This window comes from Acinonyx jubatus, chromosome C1 (assembly GCF_027475565.1).
Source record: "Acinonyx jubatus isolate Ajub_Pintada_27869175 chromosome C1, VMU_Ajub_asm_v1.0, whole genome shotgun sequence".
Taxonomy (NCBI): Eukaryota; Metazoa; Chordata; class Mammalia; order Carnivora; family Felidae; genus Acinonyx; species Acinonyx jubatus.
This window is the reverse complement of record NC_069381.1, coordinates 166876920-166894691: the sequence shown is the minus strand read 5'-3', so window position 1 is coordinate 166894691 and position 17772 is coordinate 166876920. Positions and strand designations below refer to the sequence as shown.

General features: G+C 35.3%; 2 protein-coding genes across 8 annotated transcripts in view; one reads left to right on the top strand and one right to left on the bottom strand.

Moving 5' to 3' along the window:
- Nucleotides 1-3768, bottom strand: part of ITPRID2 (ITPR interacting domain containing 2) — a 45798-nt gene extending 42030 nt beyond the window's left edge. Inside the window, exons 1-2 of the mRNA XM_053215401.1 lie at nucleotides 3655-3768; nucleotides 3471-3572 (exon numbers count right to left, since the gene is read on the bottom strand). The gene's annotated coding sequence lies outside the window, so the exon portion shown is untranslated. The remainder of the gene's footprint in view (nucleotides 1-3470; nucleotides 3573-3654) is intronic.
- Nucleotides 1-17772, top strand: part of LOC113595080 (uncharacterized) — a 160538-nt gene that overhangs the window by 1897 nt on the left and 140869 nt on the right. For all 7 annotated transcript variants that reach the window (XR_008295465.1, XR_008295466.1, XM_053215405.1 and 4 more), the window contains exons 2-3: nucleotides 1524-1594; nucleotides 2685-2763. Coding sequence is in view for 5 of the 7 variants with exons in the window: in XM_053215405.1 (XP_053071380.1) it covers nucleotides 1524-1594; nucleotides 2685-2763 (150 nt within the window). In the remaining 2 variants the exon portion in view is untranslated. The remainder of the gene's footprint in view (nucleotides 1-1523; nucleotides 1595-2684; nucleotides 2764-17772) is intronic.

The window sequence follows — 17772 nt, the reverse complement described above, 5'->3', positions numbered from 1 at the left end:
GTGAGGAATGCCATGTTACACACGAGGAGAATCTATTTGCTTCTTCAAGGATTTTTTTCCCAACAAGTACTATATTGTTGACCAACTGCATATCCCCATTATAGAAGCTCTCCATAAGGAGTAATGTCTGATTCACTGATACTTGCTAGGTAGAGAAATAAACAAATTTAAGTTAGATGTGGATAATTCCATCCAGCAAGTTGTAGTGGAAACAGTAGGGTCTTGAGTGTCAGATTGAAGTTTGAAATCTGTTTATCTTTCTAGTTTTATGGCCTAAGGCAAAACAGATAATATCTTTGGCCATCACATTCCTCATCTGTGAAATAGCAATCATGATAAATGCCTTCCCAAACTGATGTGAGCATCACATGGAATCACATGGAAGTAGGCGCTCAGGATAGCTGCTGGAATTGTTATATTGCAGAAGGCAAAAATCAATGTTATAATAGAAGGATTATTCTTATACCGTTAAGTGACATCTATCCTCATGTGTATGCAGATGAATTTTAAAAATCGCATAAATTCAGGCTAGGACAGAAAACCTATTCTGGTTAGACACTTTTAAATGGAAAAGCTTATCTCTAGAAATGAAACATCATGCTCAGTTTAATTACTTTAGTTATTTTTTACTCTTCCAGACCTTAACACATGCCTTAAAATTACTAAGCAAGATTTACTATTGAGTAAGCTAAAGCATCTTGTTCTAGTTATTGTTTGTTCAAGAATATTTATGTAATCAATATTTTATTTTATGCCTCAAAATCTTGATACAGACTCTGATCAGAAAGTGGTAGCATTGCAGTTTACCAAATTTTCACCCCTTATTAAGACAAAAGGAAGTTGGGAGGTGTAAGCTAAGTAGAATTGCAGGTTAAATAAACAAAGCAGCATTATATATTTCAAAGGAGTGCATGGAGAACAGAATTCTGTATGAAATAAGTTTAGAGAACACTGTATATTGTATTCTCACCTCTCCCACCCAACCCAGTCACAATGAATGTAAGAGACTTGAGAAGTAAGTTCTCAAGGCTTATTAAGGAAAAAAAAAAAAAAAAACCTGTTTAACTTTGTTTAACCCAGTATTTCTAAAATTCATTTCAACATGAAATATTTTGGACTCACTCAGTATAGCTACTAACATTTCCAGGGATACTTAGTTGAATAATTTACACTAAGGTAAAAGAGGGTGAAAGGAAAATATTACTCAACAAATGAATTCTTTGAAAATTTTCAAAGTATTATTTACAAACCATACAAATGAACTATGAGGAAAGGTGGTTAGCCTGATTTAAGATTGTTTTTTTTATATATTTGAGTCATTATTAATCATTACAGTATTTCTAGTTGTGTATATTTTAAAGTGATAAAATTCATTTATATAGTCTATAACTTGAACCTATTATTCTTAGGGTTTTTCCACATTAGCAAAAATTGAGGGATTATTATGCTAGTTCATTGTCCTCATAAGTAAGCATTAATATAGCGTAACAATCTGCTATTTTTATTTCCCTTATTTTCTCAAGTACACACCAGAGAGAGAAGCAGGTGTTTATACCACTGGAACTTTGCCTTGCAGATTATTTACAAAATCTTGGTAAGTTTACATACTTTCTGATTTTGTGCATGTTGAAGACTTGTCATTTTATCATCCATTTCACTGTCCTCAGATCACCATTTCTTTTTGCCACATACTGCTAAATTTACCCTCTCCATGGTAAAACCTTGTAGATAGCTTGTTTTCTTTTCAGTGGTTCAATTCTTTGGTGTTTCTGAGCAACAGGTAAAAATAGCTCATCTATTCTTCATTAACAATTGACTGAAGCAAGATTATATAACAGAATAAACTTTATTTGGTCTGTTTCATGAATTCATGAAAGTTTAGATCAGTTCTTTTTTTTTTCTTTTCAGTCCTGCCCTAAAATATTGTTTTTAAAGGTCCCTGACATTTTGAATCATAAAAGCTTTTCAAGAGGTACATCTATTGATGTTGAATAATCAGTGCCACTTGGTATTAAACATTTTTATGCAGTACACAAGAGGATGTCATTATTGCACTTCCCAGTTTTAACACTGCCCTATTATGTGATCAATGTATTGATAGACATTTTCTTCCTATTTTAAGATTAATTCTAGCTTTTGTTATATATATGATTATTTCCTATTTGAATTTTTTTTTCAACGTTTATTTATTTTTGGGACAGAGAGAGACAGAGCATGAACGGGGGAGGGGCAGAGAGAGAGGGAGACACAGAATCGGAAACAGGCTCCAGGCTCTGAGCCATCAGCCCAGAGCCCGACGCGGGGCTCGAACTCACGGACTGCGAGATCGTGACCTGGCTGAAGTCGGACGCTTAACCGACTGCGCCACCCAGGCACCCCTGATTATTTCCTACTTGAAGCCATTTAGCACTTTAAAAAGTTTCACAATGCATGTATTTGGAATTATGTATTCACAGATAAATCTTCCTTTCACATTTTATGAGAATCAAAAGAAAGGTTGGTGGCTAGATGAACCGTATTTAATACTGATGTATCTTTAAGAACTTTAAATGGTACAGACCTCATAGACAACTGTCTTTCACACACACACACACACAATGTATTTTTTAAAAATAATTCTGATGTGTGCCTGAACTGCACTGCCTCTCCCACCACATTTCCCTTCTCTAATCTCCTTTCTGCAGCTCCTTCATGCCCATCTCAGAACAAACACAATCTGCATTCAGAACAGGACCGTTTACAAGTTCAATGGAGTTATTTTGGGTGAGTCATTGAAAACACAGTACAAAACCTTTCCTCACTCACCAGAAATGCATTTTTAAAATAAAGCCAAAGTGAACAAGGCTTGGCAAGTTTGAGGGTGGACAAAATGGGGAGAGAGCAGGGTTTCTGCCAGACTCACACAGGATTTTGCTAAACCATTTTTGTCTATTCCTTACATTCAACTCTACCAATTTCTCTTACCATCACTAACCAAAAAGTAGAAGATTGAGCAGGTAGGACATCAAAACAAGGACACTTCATATCAACCACCATTGTGATAGAGAGCAGAACCGGCAGATCCCTCTATCTTGGCGTCAGTTTTAAGTCGCCCTTTTTGTCATTCTTCAATTCAGAAGCTATAAGATGTATCTACTGAATAATCTCTTTATTCTAATTAAATCAATTTTGACAAGTTAATAATAATTGTAGGCAATTTTTAGAAAGTTGTATATAAATTCAGTGTATAGTCCTTTAAAATTGCTTTTAAAATAAGTGAAGTTCCATGAGAGTTCATTAAGCAATGAAATGTTAAAGGAAATAGAGCTACAGAGACAGAAAATAATAAGCTAGTTCCTAAGAAACTTTTGAAATTTAATTCATGTAATGAAAGTCTATTCAACGGCTTGATACATTTTAGATATTTAACAATCAGGTATTCAAGATTTATGAATCAGTGTAGATTCTTTCTCTATCTATATATTACTCACCCTTTATCCTGCAGAGAACTTTCTAGCAGAAATACAAGTAACTATTCTTCCACGACTTGGTACAAATCAGTTGAGGCTCACATCTCATGAATGAGGAGAAACCTGGAATCAAAAAAAATTCTTAAACATATAATGATAATTCAAAATTCCTTTGCTATAAAATTTGATAGTCCATAAAAGCCACCTTTAACACAGATTGATCCAGCAAGTAACTCTGTGGTAATTGACACACCCCATAGGTAGCCCTACAGTTAGAATTGTTCACAAAGGGTCTATCTGCTGTGGGGACAAGCCAGGTTCTACCAGATGGAATTATGCAAATGTTCTCCTTGAACTCCCTGCAAAAATTATCGGTTTCCACAAGTCGGGTGACAGTTGTTGGTTAACAGAATGAAAACTCTGTGTTTGAAAGTTCATCTGGCCTGTGAAAGCACTAGGGTCATAATAAACAAACACATATTTCCTGCTGTAGTTTAAGAACATCGCCAAGAACTCTGCTTTCCCACATTCGGGGAATTTTTTCCTTTTATTTTATGGTGAGGCGATTGTTTTTAAATTAAAAGATAAGTATTTATACAGCCTTCAAAGCTTACCTCAACCATCTAAGAATGATTTTATCACATTTAGTTGCATTTAAATATAATCTACAAATGATCAAAAGTTAAAGTGACTACATATCTACTGATGGGGACCCAAAACTAAGAACTTCCCACAATCTTACTTCAAATCAAACAGAAACGTGAACCAAACCTCCATTAAAATTTCTTTGGAGCAGACGAGAAAGGTAGCATATTTGGCCTGGATTACATTAGCACTAAATCAAACAGCTTAAAGTTATATTTATTAATAGACTGTTATTAAATAAAAGAACTACAGGGTAAAGGTCAACACACAGTTGTTTTGGTTAATTTTTTAAAAATCCCCTGAGCCTGTATCTTTCCAATTTTTTTTTTTTACTAGTCAGCCAAGTTGGCACCTTAAAACCTTTAAATACTGTAATTATAATAGTGCTGATATTCAATTTGGAGAAATGCTATTAAAAGAACAATTATTTCAGTGGACCCAAGGAAATAACAATGTGACAAATAGATACTTTTGATTGAGTACTTGCCTTGTGCCAGACACTCTACTTAGGGCTAGATTTACAGTGTCTCATTTAATACAACAATTATAAAAGCATTTGTATTATTCTCACTTTATAGTTAGGGAAACTGAGCTTCAGAGAGATTAATACTTGTCCCAGGCTGTGTACTAGTAAGTGGCAGAGTGGAACCAGGATTTTCCCCTGCAAAGCCCATGCTCTCACCTAAGATATGTGACTGTCTCCTAGTATTCCAGGTCCACTGTTAAAGAAACATTAGTAATCACTTACTCTCCTCTGACTGAGGAGGTTCTTCACCTATAGAAGTGGGCAGAGGGGTCAGTATGACTCATAACTGGAAGGAATTCTACAGAGGCAGTTACCCTACAACAGCTCCCTCATTTTACAAAGGGAGAGAAAATGAGCTTGGAAACTTAAGAAGCCTGCCCAAGGTCAGCCATTTAGTTAGTGACAGCATTAATTAGGACAAGAATCCATATCTCAAAAGCCCTACAAACATTGATAAAGGCAAAGGTAGAAAAACTGCTTTTATCTTATCAAATATTCTGAAAAACTTGGAGAATATAAAAACAAAGATTTTAGTATGTAGGCTTCTTAAATTATCAGTAAATTTTTGAGTCCTTCTAGGATAACATCATATTCCCTGTTACATAAAAAAGCCCAAGACTATAGCATCCCTGGGCCAGCCACATTCTTATACTCAAAGAACTTTCTCAAGAGGAATCACACAGATGATCAAGAAGAATTTTTGCTTCTCAACCTAAAATCTGGCCTTCCAAGTAAGCTTTAATTGCCCAATAGGAGACCTGAAGTTTTTAAGATTTCACTTTTCACCTAAGAACTATTTAAAATTCTATTTTGAAGAGAAACAATATTCAGAAAGATTTTCTGAAGGGTAAAATTCAATCACTTCTGGGGCACCTGGGTGGCTCAGTAGTTGAACATCTGACTTCGGCTCAGGTCATGATCTCACGGTGAGTTCAAGCCCCACATTGGGCTGACTGCTGTCAGCAGGGAGCCTGCTTCAGATCCTCTGTTCCTCTCTTTCCACCTCTCCCCTGTGTGCCTGAAGGCACATGCTTTCTCTCTCTCTCTCTCTCAAAAATAAATAAACACTAAAAAAATTCAACCACTACTGTGGCTAATATATACTACATATGAGCATTTCAATATGTTAATGTTTAGCCATGATTTAAAGCAGATCAGCAAAGAGCTGGGTGCTTTGATAGTATCAAATGATTTCCAAAAAGTTGGTTTTCACAAAATCACTCTGATTTGTAAAATAGCATATGCCTATATTGATTCTCAATATGAACAATGATGTGAAATGAGATGTGCTACTTCTAATATAAGGAGTCTTCCCAGAACTTGTTAAGTACATCACCCTGCCTTCTCTTTAGGAGAACCTCAGAAGAAGTCTTTTTATAATATTTGTTCCAAGATGAGTTGAAATTACTGGGACATTTTATTTTAATCTCATGGGCACTGGACTTGGATAACTAACAAAGTTTCTGTTTTTAACATTGGTTAGTAGAGAATTGAGAGCCAAATGTGTGGCTCACTCATGGTAGATGAGTAGGTCATCATGGTATGCATCCTAAACCTTATTCATACCTCTAACTTGTCCCCACTTTTTTTCTTCTTTTACTTCCATTTTTTTTCTCAAAATAATATTTTATAACTTTTATATTCCTTTTCTGCACCATGACAAGGAATAGCTAAATATGTAAGAATATTATGCAAAATTAGGTTTACTATACAAATATGTATATCCATAGGGGAATGTTAGGAGTGAAACAAAGATGTTCCATTACCATGACAATATTATAGCTAACTTTTTTCCTTTATTTTCCAAACATTTTGAAATTGTATTTACAACTTAGGGAGGAAAATATTATTTGAACTTTGAAATGGTAAGTTTCAAATGGCTGGTAAGTGACAGCCAAATTTCAAAGGCCTCAGAGTGCTATTCTAAGACTATCTTACTGCAATCTTAGAATAGAAGTTGAAAGCAACTTCCAGTTTTAACTAAAGTGCTTTATTGAAAGATAAGTAGTAACTATATAGCAGAAAGAGTCAGGCATGGAAGTTGTTAGGCAAGGAAGCCAATTAGGAGGCTTATATGTTTGGGGCCTGGGGACAGGGAGGTTAATAAAAATTCAAGTTAGACTGAGGGAAATAGGGGATGCAATCAGATTTGACAAACTATGAAATGGGTGGGAAGGAAGAAACAGAATGATCTTCAAGGTTTGTTTTCCACTGCAGGTGCATGGATAGGTATTGGTGTCATTCAACCTAATAAAGAACTTAGGAGAATCGGGTATTTGGTACTAATTTGTTCAGAAGTGAGAGAAAAAGAGGAAAGGAAATGAGTTCATTATAGGACATGTTAGATATGAGGTACTTCCAAATCATACTGATGGAAATGTAACCCCAAGCATTCAGAAATACAGCACAGAACTGGAACTCTGGATGAAAGTTTGGTTAAAATATTGTAGGGTGTGTTGTGTGTGTATTGAATCCTTAATACTAGACAGCCTTCTTTCTATTTCCCGAGTAAACTATTTCAAACCTACCAAAGCAGTAGTCATCAGTGACTTCAAAAATGCCAAATCTGCTGGATCCTTTCAGCTCTCATTTTATAGTTATCCTTATAGTTTTTGCAGGATTGAGTATTCCTCTCATTTATTTCTTGATCTTATATTTTCCTATTCTCCTACTTCTCAATCTCCTTTACTGGCTTTTATTCTTTTACCAGCTTTATTGTTGTGTTCTTGAGAATTCCCCTCTATTAAATTTACACACTCTCCCTGACTGAGATGGAGAAGTCTAAGAGTGGAGGAGCTTAGGGAGAAATGAAAGTTTGTTGAATATATTGTTTGAAAAGCCTGTTAGACTTCCAAGAGAGTATGTTGAGTAGGCATTTATATATATGAATATAGACTTAAAGGGAAAAATCTGGACTGGAATATAAATTTAAAAGTCGTCAGCATATAAATAGTATCCAAAGCTAAAAAACTAGTTGGGGCCACCAAGGGGGAATTGGTGAAGAATTGTTAGAAGAGATGTCCAAGGATAGTGCTTGGGGTACTTCACATTTTCAAGGCAAATAAAGGAGAAGAATCCAGCAAAGGAGGCTAAGAAAGATCATCTAGCACAACTAGCAAAGTAGAAAGAGAACTAAGAGAAGTGGTATCTTGAAGGCCACTGAAACAAAAAGGTTTTAAAGAAGAGGAAATGATTAAGTCTACCAACTTTCTGAGAAGTTGATTAAGATGAAAACTGAAAATCGATCCCTGGATTTTGCAGTACAGATGTTATTGCTGCCCTTGACAATAATTGTGGTGGAATGGCGGAGAGTGAAACCCTGATTGTAGTGCGACTCTGTGGGGCTGATTCCTTTTAGAAGATGGAAACAGGAAATAGCAGGGGTAGTCAAACTAAAACAATTAATTGGTTGGTAAAGATAGAACAAAAGAGCAAGAAAGCCATTATATAAATATATGGTCATTCCAAATCATGATTACCCATGTCTGGACTTAGTTGGGGAAAGCCAAGTTCTAAAATTTTGACTCTTCTGAGTTTATTTCCACTTAATTTTATTATTAGACCTTCTTACAATTATTATCGTTTCTCAAGAATAGTCTTGAGAGATGTAAAGATAGAAACAGTAAATGTAGACATCTGATGAAGAAAAGGATGAAGATAGGAAATAGATAAAAGGAAATAGAGTTGAAGAAGGATTTCTGGTTATTCTTTTGAGGAATAAAACATGTTTACTGGTTAAAAACAATAACAAGTAGACAGACAAAGATTAGACATACACAGAAAAGGCTAGGTATTTGAAGGGATGTGATTGAGAAAGGGAGGAAAATTTATTTTAGAAGGTCATTTCTTTCTTTTAGATCGGAAAGAAATACAACGTACCAATGTAGTTAAATTTTCAGGGGAAGATTATTTAAAGGAGTTAACGCCTAATGTCCTTTTTGTACTCGGAGAATTAGCCAGATCGTCTGCTGAAGTAATGGATCATGAGCTGTTTGGAAAATTTACAAGAGCAAAGGTTTGGGATAACTGTTATTAAAAATGGAAACAAGAGTATAGGGGAGAAATAAAATATTTATTTAACCATTATATATTCCTCTAACACCTTACAAATATCAGCTCATTTATTCATCATCATATGTCTATGAGATATGCTTGATTATTATTCCCTTTTTCCAGATGAAGAAAATGAGGCACAAAGTGGTTATGCTATTTTTCTAAGGGTACCTAGCTAGTAAGTAGAGGAGCCTAGAACTGAGTTTACATGTTCTGGCTCCAGGGTCCATGCTCTTAACCACTTTACAATGCTGATTGATGGCAATGGCATGACTTTACTTATCAGGTTTAGGTACATAGGTCTTAAATTTCAAAAAACAAAATTTTAGACACATCAAGAATAGGAGCTCAGAGGTTGTGTGTGATGGAAGTTGAGGGATTAGTTGATGAGATGAGCCACAGCAAGCAGGGTTAGTTGGGAGACATAGGGCATGAGGGAAAGAAACAAGGTTGTATAGGGGTTCAGAGACTTGAATCTTTGCTATATTCTTAAGGTTGAGGTTCCTTTGAAGTCAAATAATTAGATAGAAACAAGGAAAAGGGATCACTGAAAAGAGCAGGAACTCAAAGACAGTAAGATTGTGAAGTGTAATTAAGGGGGGTAAAGAGTTGCTGGGAATGAGTAGGTAGCACTGGGGAATGGCACTGGTAGTAGATCACTGAAGTCCAAAGAGGTTAAAGGCCTGTGCAGCAGGAGAGGTCAAGAAATGATGAGTCTAGGGTGTTGGGTGGGGCACATCTATAAATATTGAAGTCACTTATGAATCATTCAAGATGAGACAGGAAATGGGGTGGAGAAAACGGCTGCAGAAACCAGTGGATTGCAATGTGAGTGTGATGTGGGAATGAAAGATGGCATAAGTGAGACCAAACAGCCATAATGAACATACTCCAAGCGGCAGAGTCATATAGGCCGAACTTTCTTGTAGCCACCTGCCTCTGGAAGTGTGTTGGGAAGCCAAAAGTGCCATGTCACTAAGATGCCTAAACTGGCTGCATTCCTGAAGAGCTTTTTAAAGAGGTTGAACTGTTGAAATGATTAAGGACTTAAATTACCTCAGAGGTCCAACACATTAGTAAAGTAAATATTAACACAGCTTGGTTTATCTAGCCCACATAAAACCATTATCACTTAAGTACAAATATGGCCTCATGGATATTTTAAGTTTTCAAAGGTGGGAGAGTTGAAAGAGGAGGAGAACATAGGAAATTGAGATGTAATTTGGCCGTGCATAATGTGAACAACCAGCATAAAGGAGGAAGAAAGAACCGGCAACCGTGAACATGGAGAAGCTCCTATATGCGCCCTAGGAATAAAGTGGGAAGGGGAAATGTGCAAATGAGCCATATTTTTCCCTTGGTTCAGGATACTCAATAAATATTATTTGTTATTTTACATGTGGTGATTGGGGCTTTCCTGGTTCCAACAAAGAAACTAAAAAAGAAAGAACATTTTTTTATAGAAAAAAAAAAATTCCTATCCCTGAATCAGAAGGCAGGCTGAATTACATAGTAGGATATAATTACTTAATATTAGAGGAAACTATGTTTTGATCAACAAAAATTCAGATTTGCCTTGGAGTCCTATAGTGTTAGTTGCCTACCAAAACACCACTCCTCCACCTTCTTCCTTACCAACAGAAACCTTATTATGCCACTGGATGTTGGCATCTACATATGATGCTAAGAGATAAGGCAGCCATCTTGTGACCATAAGTGGAGCTAGCTTAGAAAGAAAAACCAAGATGCTGATAAGCATCCCAGATTTAGGAAACAGTAATGCAGGGACCTAGTTAAATTTGAAATTTCAAATAATGAGTAACATCACAAGAGACATGTATAATTTAACTAAAATTCAAATTTAACTTGATGTCCTGTATTTAATGACAACCCTAGATTCTCAGGATGACAAATGCAAAGTTAAATATATCCTAAGTCATTGATGAAGTAATTGAGCTGTTGAGTTAGCCACCTCTGGGACCACCTCAACTCAAAACATTTTAGTATCAAGTAAATCTTCCTTAATATTAAGCCAGTTCTTATTGCATTTTCTGTTATTTACAGCCAAAGGCATCCTAACTAATGCAGTTTTGTCAGCCTTGTCTTTGAGCAAGTCAATGCACATATTGTTCATCCCTAAGTATCAACTTACAAATTCTAATTGGTATTTTCAAAAGGTTTCTTTGTGAAAATCCCTTAGTATGAAATACATCTATGTTTTCAGAATTCATAGTTTTACATCTTTATGTAGTACTCCATAAAAATTACTTTCATGAAATATGTAACATGTGATGTCTTTCTCTGCACAGTTTAGCTGGATTGGATGATCTCTAAGATATATTCTAGTTTAGGAAATATTAGTTATTATAGAACAAATGTAGACATGAAATAAAGATAGGCAGATATTTTCTTGCTTGATAAAGCACATAACAATAAAGCTATACGACAGAAATTATCCAGTGTTAAAATTAATTATGTAACAAAGGACTTCTTTTGACAGTAGTTATTTGTTTTAAGAATTAGCAGAATTAGATTCATAATAACACCACCATGAAAAACAGTAATACAACTTTGATGTGATGTTTCTTGAGTTACAAATAGAAGTTAGAATGAAGTCCTTTATCCGTATAGATACATAGCTTTTATTCTTAATATCCTCAAAGTACAAAGTAAATTTGGGCAAAAGAAAGGAAGATAAATAATGGAAATTTTCAAAATGATTATAGTCACAAACTGTGTGGTTTGCACCAAAAGTTGGCATTTTCCATCTGTTTCCAGTGGCTTATCAGATGGCCAAGTCAGTTTGTGAATGCTGTTAAAATTCTATTTTTTTACTATAAGTATAACCACAGTGATTCAAGTAATCTTTACATGAACTGGTCTCCCCTAGTCAATGGAGAAATGGCTTAAGCTGACAGGAACCTTTTTGTATGATGATATACACTTGTGTGCATGTGTGCACAGGTCTGCAAGTGTGTGCACATGTATATAAGTGTATGCACACTTATGCTTGTGAGTGATCCAGAGGTTATTTGATCAAGAAGCCTCTGATTTTTCCCCCATACCCCTGGTCAAGGCAGATCCAGCTGCACAAAACCAAAGCAGGTGAAGTCAGTTTTCAGAGCTGGGAAATGGAGTGAGTTTAGCAAATTTATAATTGAGATTATCTGGTATATCAGTACTCTTCAAAATTATGTTCTGATCTAAAACTATCCTTATTGCCACTCTTCTCTCCTTCCTTTCATAACAGTCTTATTTAAATGCAATTCAGCTCTTTTTCCAAGCTTGCATTCTAAGAAAAACACTACAGTTATAAAAGCCATTCATTGAAAAATACTGCCCAACTACCACTATTCTCACTCAAGCACACTTCGTGACAGAATTCTATGCACACCCCTAAGCAAGCATATCACAGTATTTATTCAGCAAAACTAGGTAACTCCCAAGATGGAAAAAATTTGCTGCTTAAAAAAATATTCTCTGTACCAGATTTTAGAAAGGAGAACCATGGCATGTACATGCACGTATAGCCACAGACCTCAACAATGAACTTGGGAAAAGAAAAAGACAGGAGGGGGGGAAACATGTAACATTTTGAGTTGGATGTTCTGAAAACATTGCAGATTGGAAAATTATATTTAGGAGTTTAAAAATCTTATTTGTGAGATAATTTTCATTTGAGACCTATTTTATGTATATACAGGATTTATTACTTTTAAAAAATAATGGTTTATGTTTTCCTCTAAAAATTAAGAATCATATGATACACTCTTTCTAAAGACCATTCATTGATTTGACCTTGGAAGGATATTCCCAGTCCATTTATTACCTTTTCATATTACTTATTTTTTTATACTAGGTAAAATTTTTTCTCCATGTGCTGCACAGTGAAGAAGCATAAATAAAAACTATAAATGGAAAAGAACACTTCTCCAGGGTCATTTAATCCAAAATTTTCTAGGGAAAGTTCTTTCCTCAATTTTAATTGTCTAATAATATCCATTATTTTTCTAATGTATCCAAATATTTCTACACCACCCTAGGAGAGACTATTTTATTTCAAATATTTCTCAAACCTGAAGCACTTACTTTTAAACAAAATTTCTCATTTTCCAAATGCTTTAAAAGGGAATGATAAAAATTAAAAATGATATGTAATATGTAAATCTGATGTGAAAGAGATAGATTAGGTAACGGCATATGCCTCCTAAGCTTTTTTTTTTTTTTTTTTGCCAGCACAAGTGTGAAGGAGTATAAAATATCCATCCATGTGATCCATTATTGCATATGTGATTTTAAATCCATGAAAATGATCTAGCATCTTTTGAAGCATCACCTAAATTTTTTCCACCACCAGTAATTTAATACAATAAAAGAAAAGTGCCTTGATAATTCAGAACACACTACCAGGTTGCTAGCACTAAAATACTTCTTTTGTTGAGTATCAAAGGTAGTACCATATTGCTCCTTATGTATACCTTAAATTAAATGTCTTCCTCTATTGCCTTGAAAGGGCTTCTTCAGTATAACCCCATTTTACCAATTCAAGCTTATATATCACTGACACAAACACTCCTCTCCATTTGGATCTTTCTCTTCAGTAAGTATGCTTCCACCCGCCCCCCTCCTTCAGCCCTGTTCACTCCACCAGGAATGTAATTTCCTTTACCTCTACTCTTACTTGAGCACCTCTTTTCCAGAAAGCTTTTCCTGACTGTTTTGCCCATTTAGTCGGTTCTCTTACTGTCAACATGTCCATTTAGCATTCCATTGTTCTGATTTCTGTTAGTTTATTCTTGTGCTTTTCTGTATGCTCCACCTGTCCTTGTATTCTGAAACATTGGAAGTTCCTCTACTAAACTTTGTTTATTCACTGTTCATTTCTGTGTGATTCAAATTTCTAGAAACACTAGGTCAGTAGTTAAAGTACAAGAAAAAAGGAAAAACTAGGGCACCTGGCTGGCTCAGTTGGTTAAGCATCTGACTTCGCCTCAGGTCATGATCTAGTAGTGGTTTGTGAGTTTGAGCCCCCGCGTCAGGCTCTGTGCTGACAGGTCAGAGCCTGGAGCCTGCTTCAGAATCTGTGTCTCCCTCACTCTCTGCCCTTCCCCCCACTCACACCCTCTCTCTCTCTCTTTCAAAAATAAACATTAAAAAAATTAAAGAAAAAATAAATAATAAAGGTTTTGCTTGTACAAAATCTACATTCATGACCTCTTTTGCCTTATTTTGAAATACAGTTTCTAGGTGTTTCTCATGGTAGGTATTAACAGTGACATCATTTCAAATTTGAGTCCCCATGATATTCCCCCTTTTTTCTTACCAGGGTGCACGGGGTAATGCAGTGGTTTTCAAATTTATTTTTGAGGAACAGAATTGGTTTTTTTTCTTTTCAAACTTATTCTTACCCAGAATTTCAAATATGTCAACAAGATGCAAGCTGAGCACCTCTTGTTAAAGACAGTGCAGTGTGTGAGGGGAACATAAGGTGTCCAGACCACCTAGCCCTTCCACAGTTGCGCCCCCACCTCCTGCCCCTACGGTGGCTCCTGTGGCTCCTTGGAGGAATTCTGGAGGCCCGATGTAGAAACTTCAGAAACCCAGGCCTTGGCTCTGCTGTCTTCTCTTTGTTCAGGCTGGAGCAAGTCTCTTTCCTCAAGCATAAAAACAATGAACTTGATCTTCAAAGAGCATTCATAGAAATTATAAAGCTTCAAAATGTAAGCAGCATTTAAAACCAATGAAAAAAATCATGCCTATTTTGGTGTTCTGTTGTTGTATTGGGTCATTATTTTTAGACACTTTCTTAGGAAAAACATTGCTTGGTGTTTGATAAAAATTAGTATTGAGGGTTGATTATAGATTTAAACAATTTTTTTCTTTGGTTTATCTAGATTCTGGTTTATGAGTGCCTTTTATTATCAGTAAATTTCAGTTTTGAAAACTCTAGTTTGAGGTGGCATTTCAAAAAAAGAAACCAAAGTTTGTATTCAACATTCACAGCTTCTAATCTTTTGTATTCCTTCAAGAAAACAAACAGTGTAATATAATGTTCTTACATAGAAACTGGTATAAATATCATTAAAGTATTTGTTTTGGTTGGTGTTCATTTACAGAATGTGTGAAGAAATACATAAACCCAGTATCAGACAAATACCATTAAAGAGAACTATCATTCTAGTTAATAAAATATATTAGTGAACTTGGGACTTTTCATTTTAACTATATTTTAAAGCTATTTCTATTGGACACTGATTCATTTGTAAATGGAAAAAGTCAGGCAAAATACCAAAACAGTAAGTACTACTTGGTTCTCAGCAACCTGTTAAATAAACTGTTGCTGCTTTTAACTGCAGAGTACTTAAATGTAACTGCTGTCTATAATTTTTTTTAGAATTTCTGGTTTCCCCATCAGATAAACTTGACTCAGCTATCAATATAAAAATCCCTTACCTGTTAGTTTGGCTTAATCAAAACAATTAAAAAAAATTTTTTTTAATATTTATTTATTTATAAGAGAGAGAGATAGTGTGAGCAGGGGAGGAGCAGAGAGAGAGGGAGACACAGAATCGAAGCAGGCTCCAGGCTCTGAGCTGTCAGCACAGAGCCCAATGCAGGGCTCAAAGTCACTAATGGTGAGATCATGACCTGAGCCAAAGTTGGACGCTTAACCGACTGAGCCACCCAGTCGCCCCAATCAAAGCAATTTTTGATGCCACTAGTCTTCTACCAAAATGTTTTATTTTCCAAAATATGTTTATAATGTGAAAATTTCAATAAAAAACCCAGTTAACCTATGTGTATATATGTATGTATGTATGTGTATATACATAAAATTTTAGAAATATTTATTGTTAAATAAAGTTACTTCTGGTGAATTAAACTTTGTAAATCAAAGTAGGATATTTAGATAGGATATTTAGGTAGGATATTTAGTAGGATATTTAGGTAAAATTTGTTTTTACCATAGTACCCTCATTACTAAAAGGTTACATAAAAATTTAAATACATTTAACTTAAGAGTCATTTAGTCCACACACATTTTTACTCATTAAATAAATAGTTGTATTGTGCTTTTGTACAAGATTTACTTGACTCAGATAGGAATTGAGTGCTAAGATTTTGTTTCTGATACCCAGGAACGTGCACATTAATGAGGGCTATAATGTGGAACTGCAGTTTAAGTTCATTATCATTTTAGTGGTACAGGCAAGTGCTTTAATGTACCACTTTAAAAAATGGCAAAAACCAAATGAGGTCTGAAATGAATCAAAGGAGAACTTTTTTGCCTGGAGAAGCTGTGAGAGATTCCTAGTCACATTTTCTTTCCCTCGCCCTATGGAACCAATATCAATCAGCTTTAAAAGCACGATTATTGGGGGCTTAAAAAGTCTGGCAATGGTGAGAATAGTGACTTTGAGATTTGAGGAAACCTGTAGTAGAAGGGAAGGATAAAGAAGTAAGATAAGAAAAAAAAAAGAATCTAACATTTATAGAATACTTAACAATTGACCTTTTATGTCTGTTATGATATTGTGTTTCGTCTTAAAGGGAAATCATTACAAAGCAGCTGAAATCACTGAGGTGAAAGCAGGAGAAGAAATTGTACAAACAGACTAGAATTTTTTTTATCTTGGCTCTCTTCAACCTTGTCCCTATTGACTAGTCTTTGAGGAAAAATATCTAGCACCAAACTAATGGAGAATGTCAAGTAAGATTTTCTTTCATACTGTATTCATGCCTTGATTTAGGAGATCATCAATATTTTTACTTGGTTTAACAAAGCTGTAAGATACAAGGAAAAATGAGTAAACCTAGGTAATGCAAAAAATAAATAAAAGTAATGCTCAGAAGATACAGGAATATGTTTTTGGGCTGGATGCTACCCATAAGCACTTGCTGTTGATAAGGCCAACAAGAAGTATAGCATAGCCATCAAAAGACACTCGATGGAGTCTATCAGATTTTCCATGTATAGTATCATGTCATCTGCAAAAAGTGAAAGCTTGACTTCATCTTTGCCAATTTTGATGCCTTTGATTTCCTTTTGTTGTCTGATTGCTGATGCTAGCACTTCCAACACTATGTTAAACAACAGCGGTGAGAATGGGCATCCCTGTCGTGTTCGTGATCTCAGAGAAAAAGCTCTCAGTTTTTCCCCATTGAGGATGATGTTAGCTGTGGGCTTTTCATAAATGGCTTTTATGATCTTTAAGTATGTTCCTTCTATCCCGGCTTTCTCAAGGGTTTTTATTAAGAAAGGGTGCTGAATTTTGTCAAAGGCCTTTTCTGTATCGATTGACAGGATCATATGGTTCTTTTCTTTTATTAATGTGATGTATCACGTTGATTGATTTGCGAATGTTGAACCAGCCCTGCATCCCAGGAATGAATCCCACTTATCATGGTGAATAATTCTTTTTATATGCTGTTGAATTCGATTTGCTAGTATCTTATTGAGAATTTTTGCACCCATATTCATCAGGGATATTGGCCTGTAGTTCTTTTTTTTTACTGGGTCTCTGTCTGGTTTAGGAATCAAAGTAATACTGGCTTCATAGAATGAGTCTGGAAGTTTTCCTTCCCTTTCTATTTCTTGGAATAGCTTGAGAAGGATAGGTATTATCTCTGCTTTAAACGTCTGGTAGAACTCCCCTGTGAAGCCATCTGGTCCTGGACTCTTATTTGTTGGGAGATTTTTGATAACCGATTCAATTTCTTCCCTGGTTATGGGTCTGTTCAAGCTTTCTATTTCCTCCGGATGGAGTTTTGGAAGCGTGTGGGTGTTTAGGAATTTGTCCATTTCTTCCAGGTTGTCCAATTTGTTGGCATATAATTTTTCATAGTATTCCCTGATAATTGTTTGTATCTCTGAGGGATTGGTTGTAATAATTCCATTTTCATTCATGATTGTATCTATTTGGGTCATCTCCCTTTTCTTTTTGAGAAGCCTGGCTAGAGGTTTGTCAATTTTGTTTATTTTTTCAAAAAACCAACTCTTGGTTTTGTTGATCTGCTCTACATGAGTTCAGCAAAGTTGCAGGATACAAAATCAATGTACAGAAATCAGTTGCATTCTTATACACTAACAATGAAGCA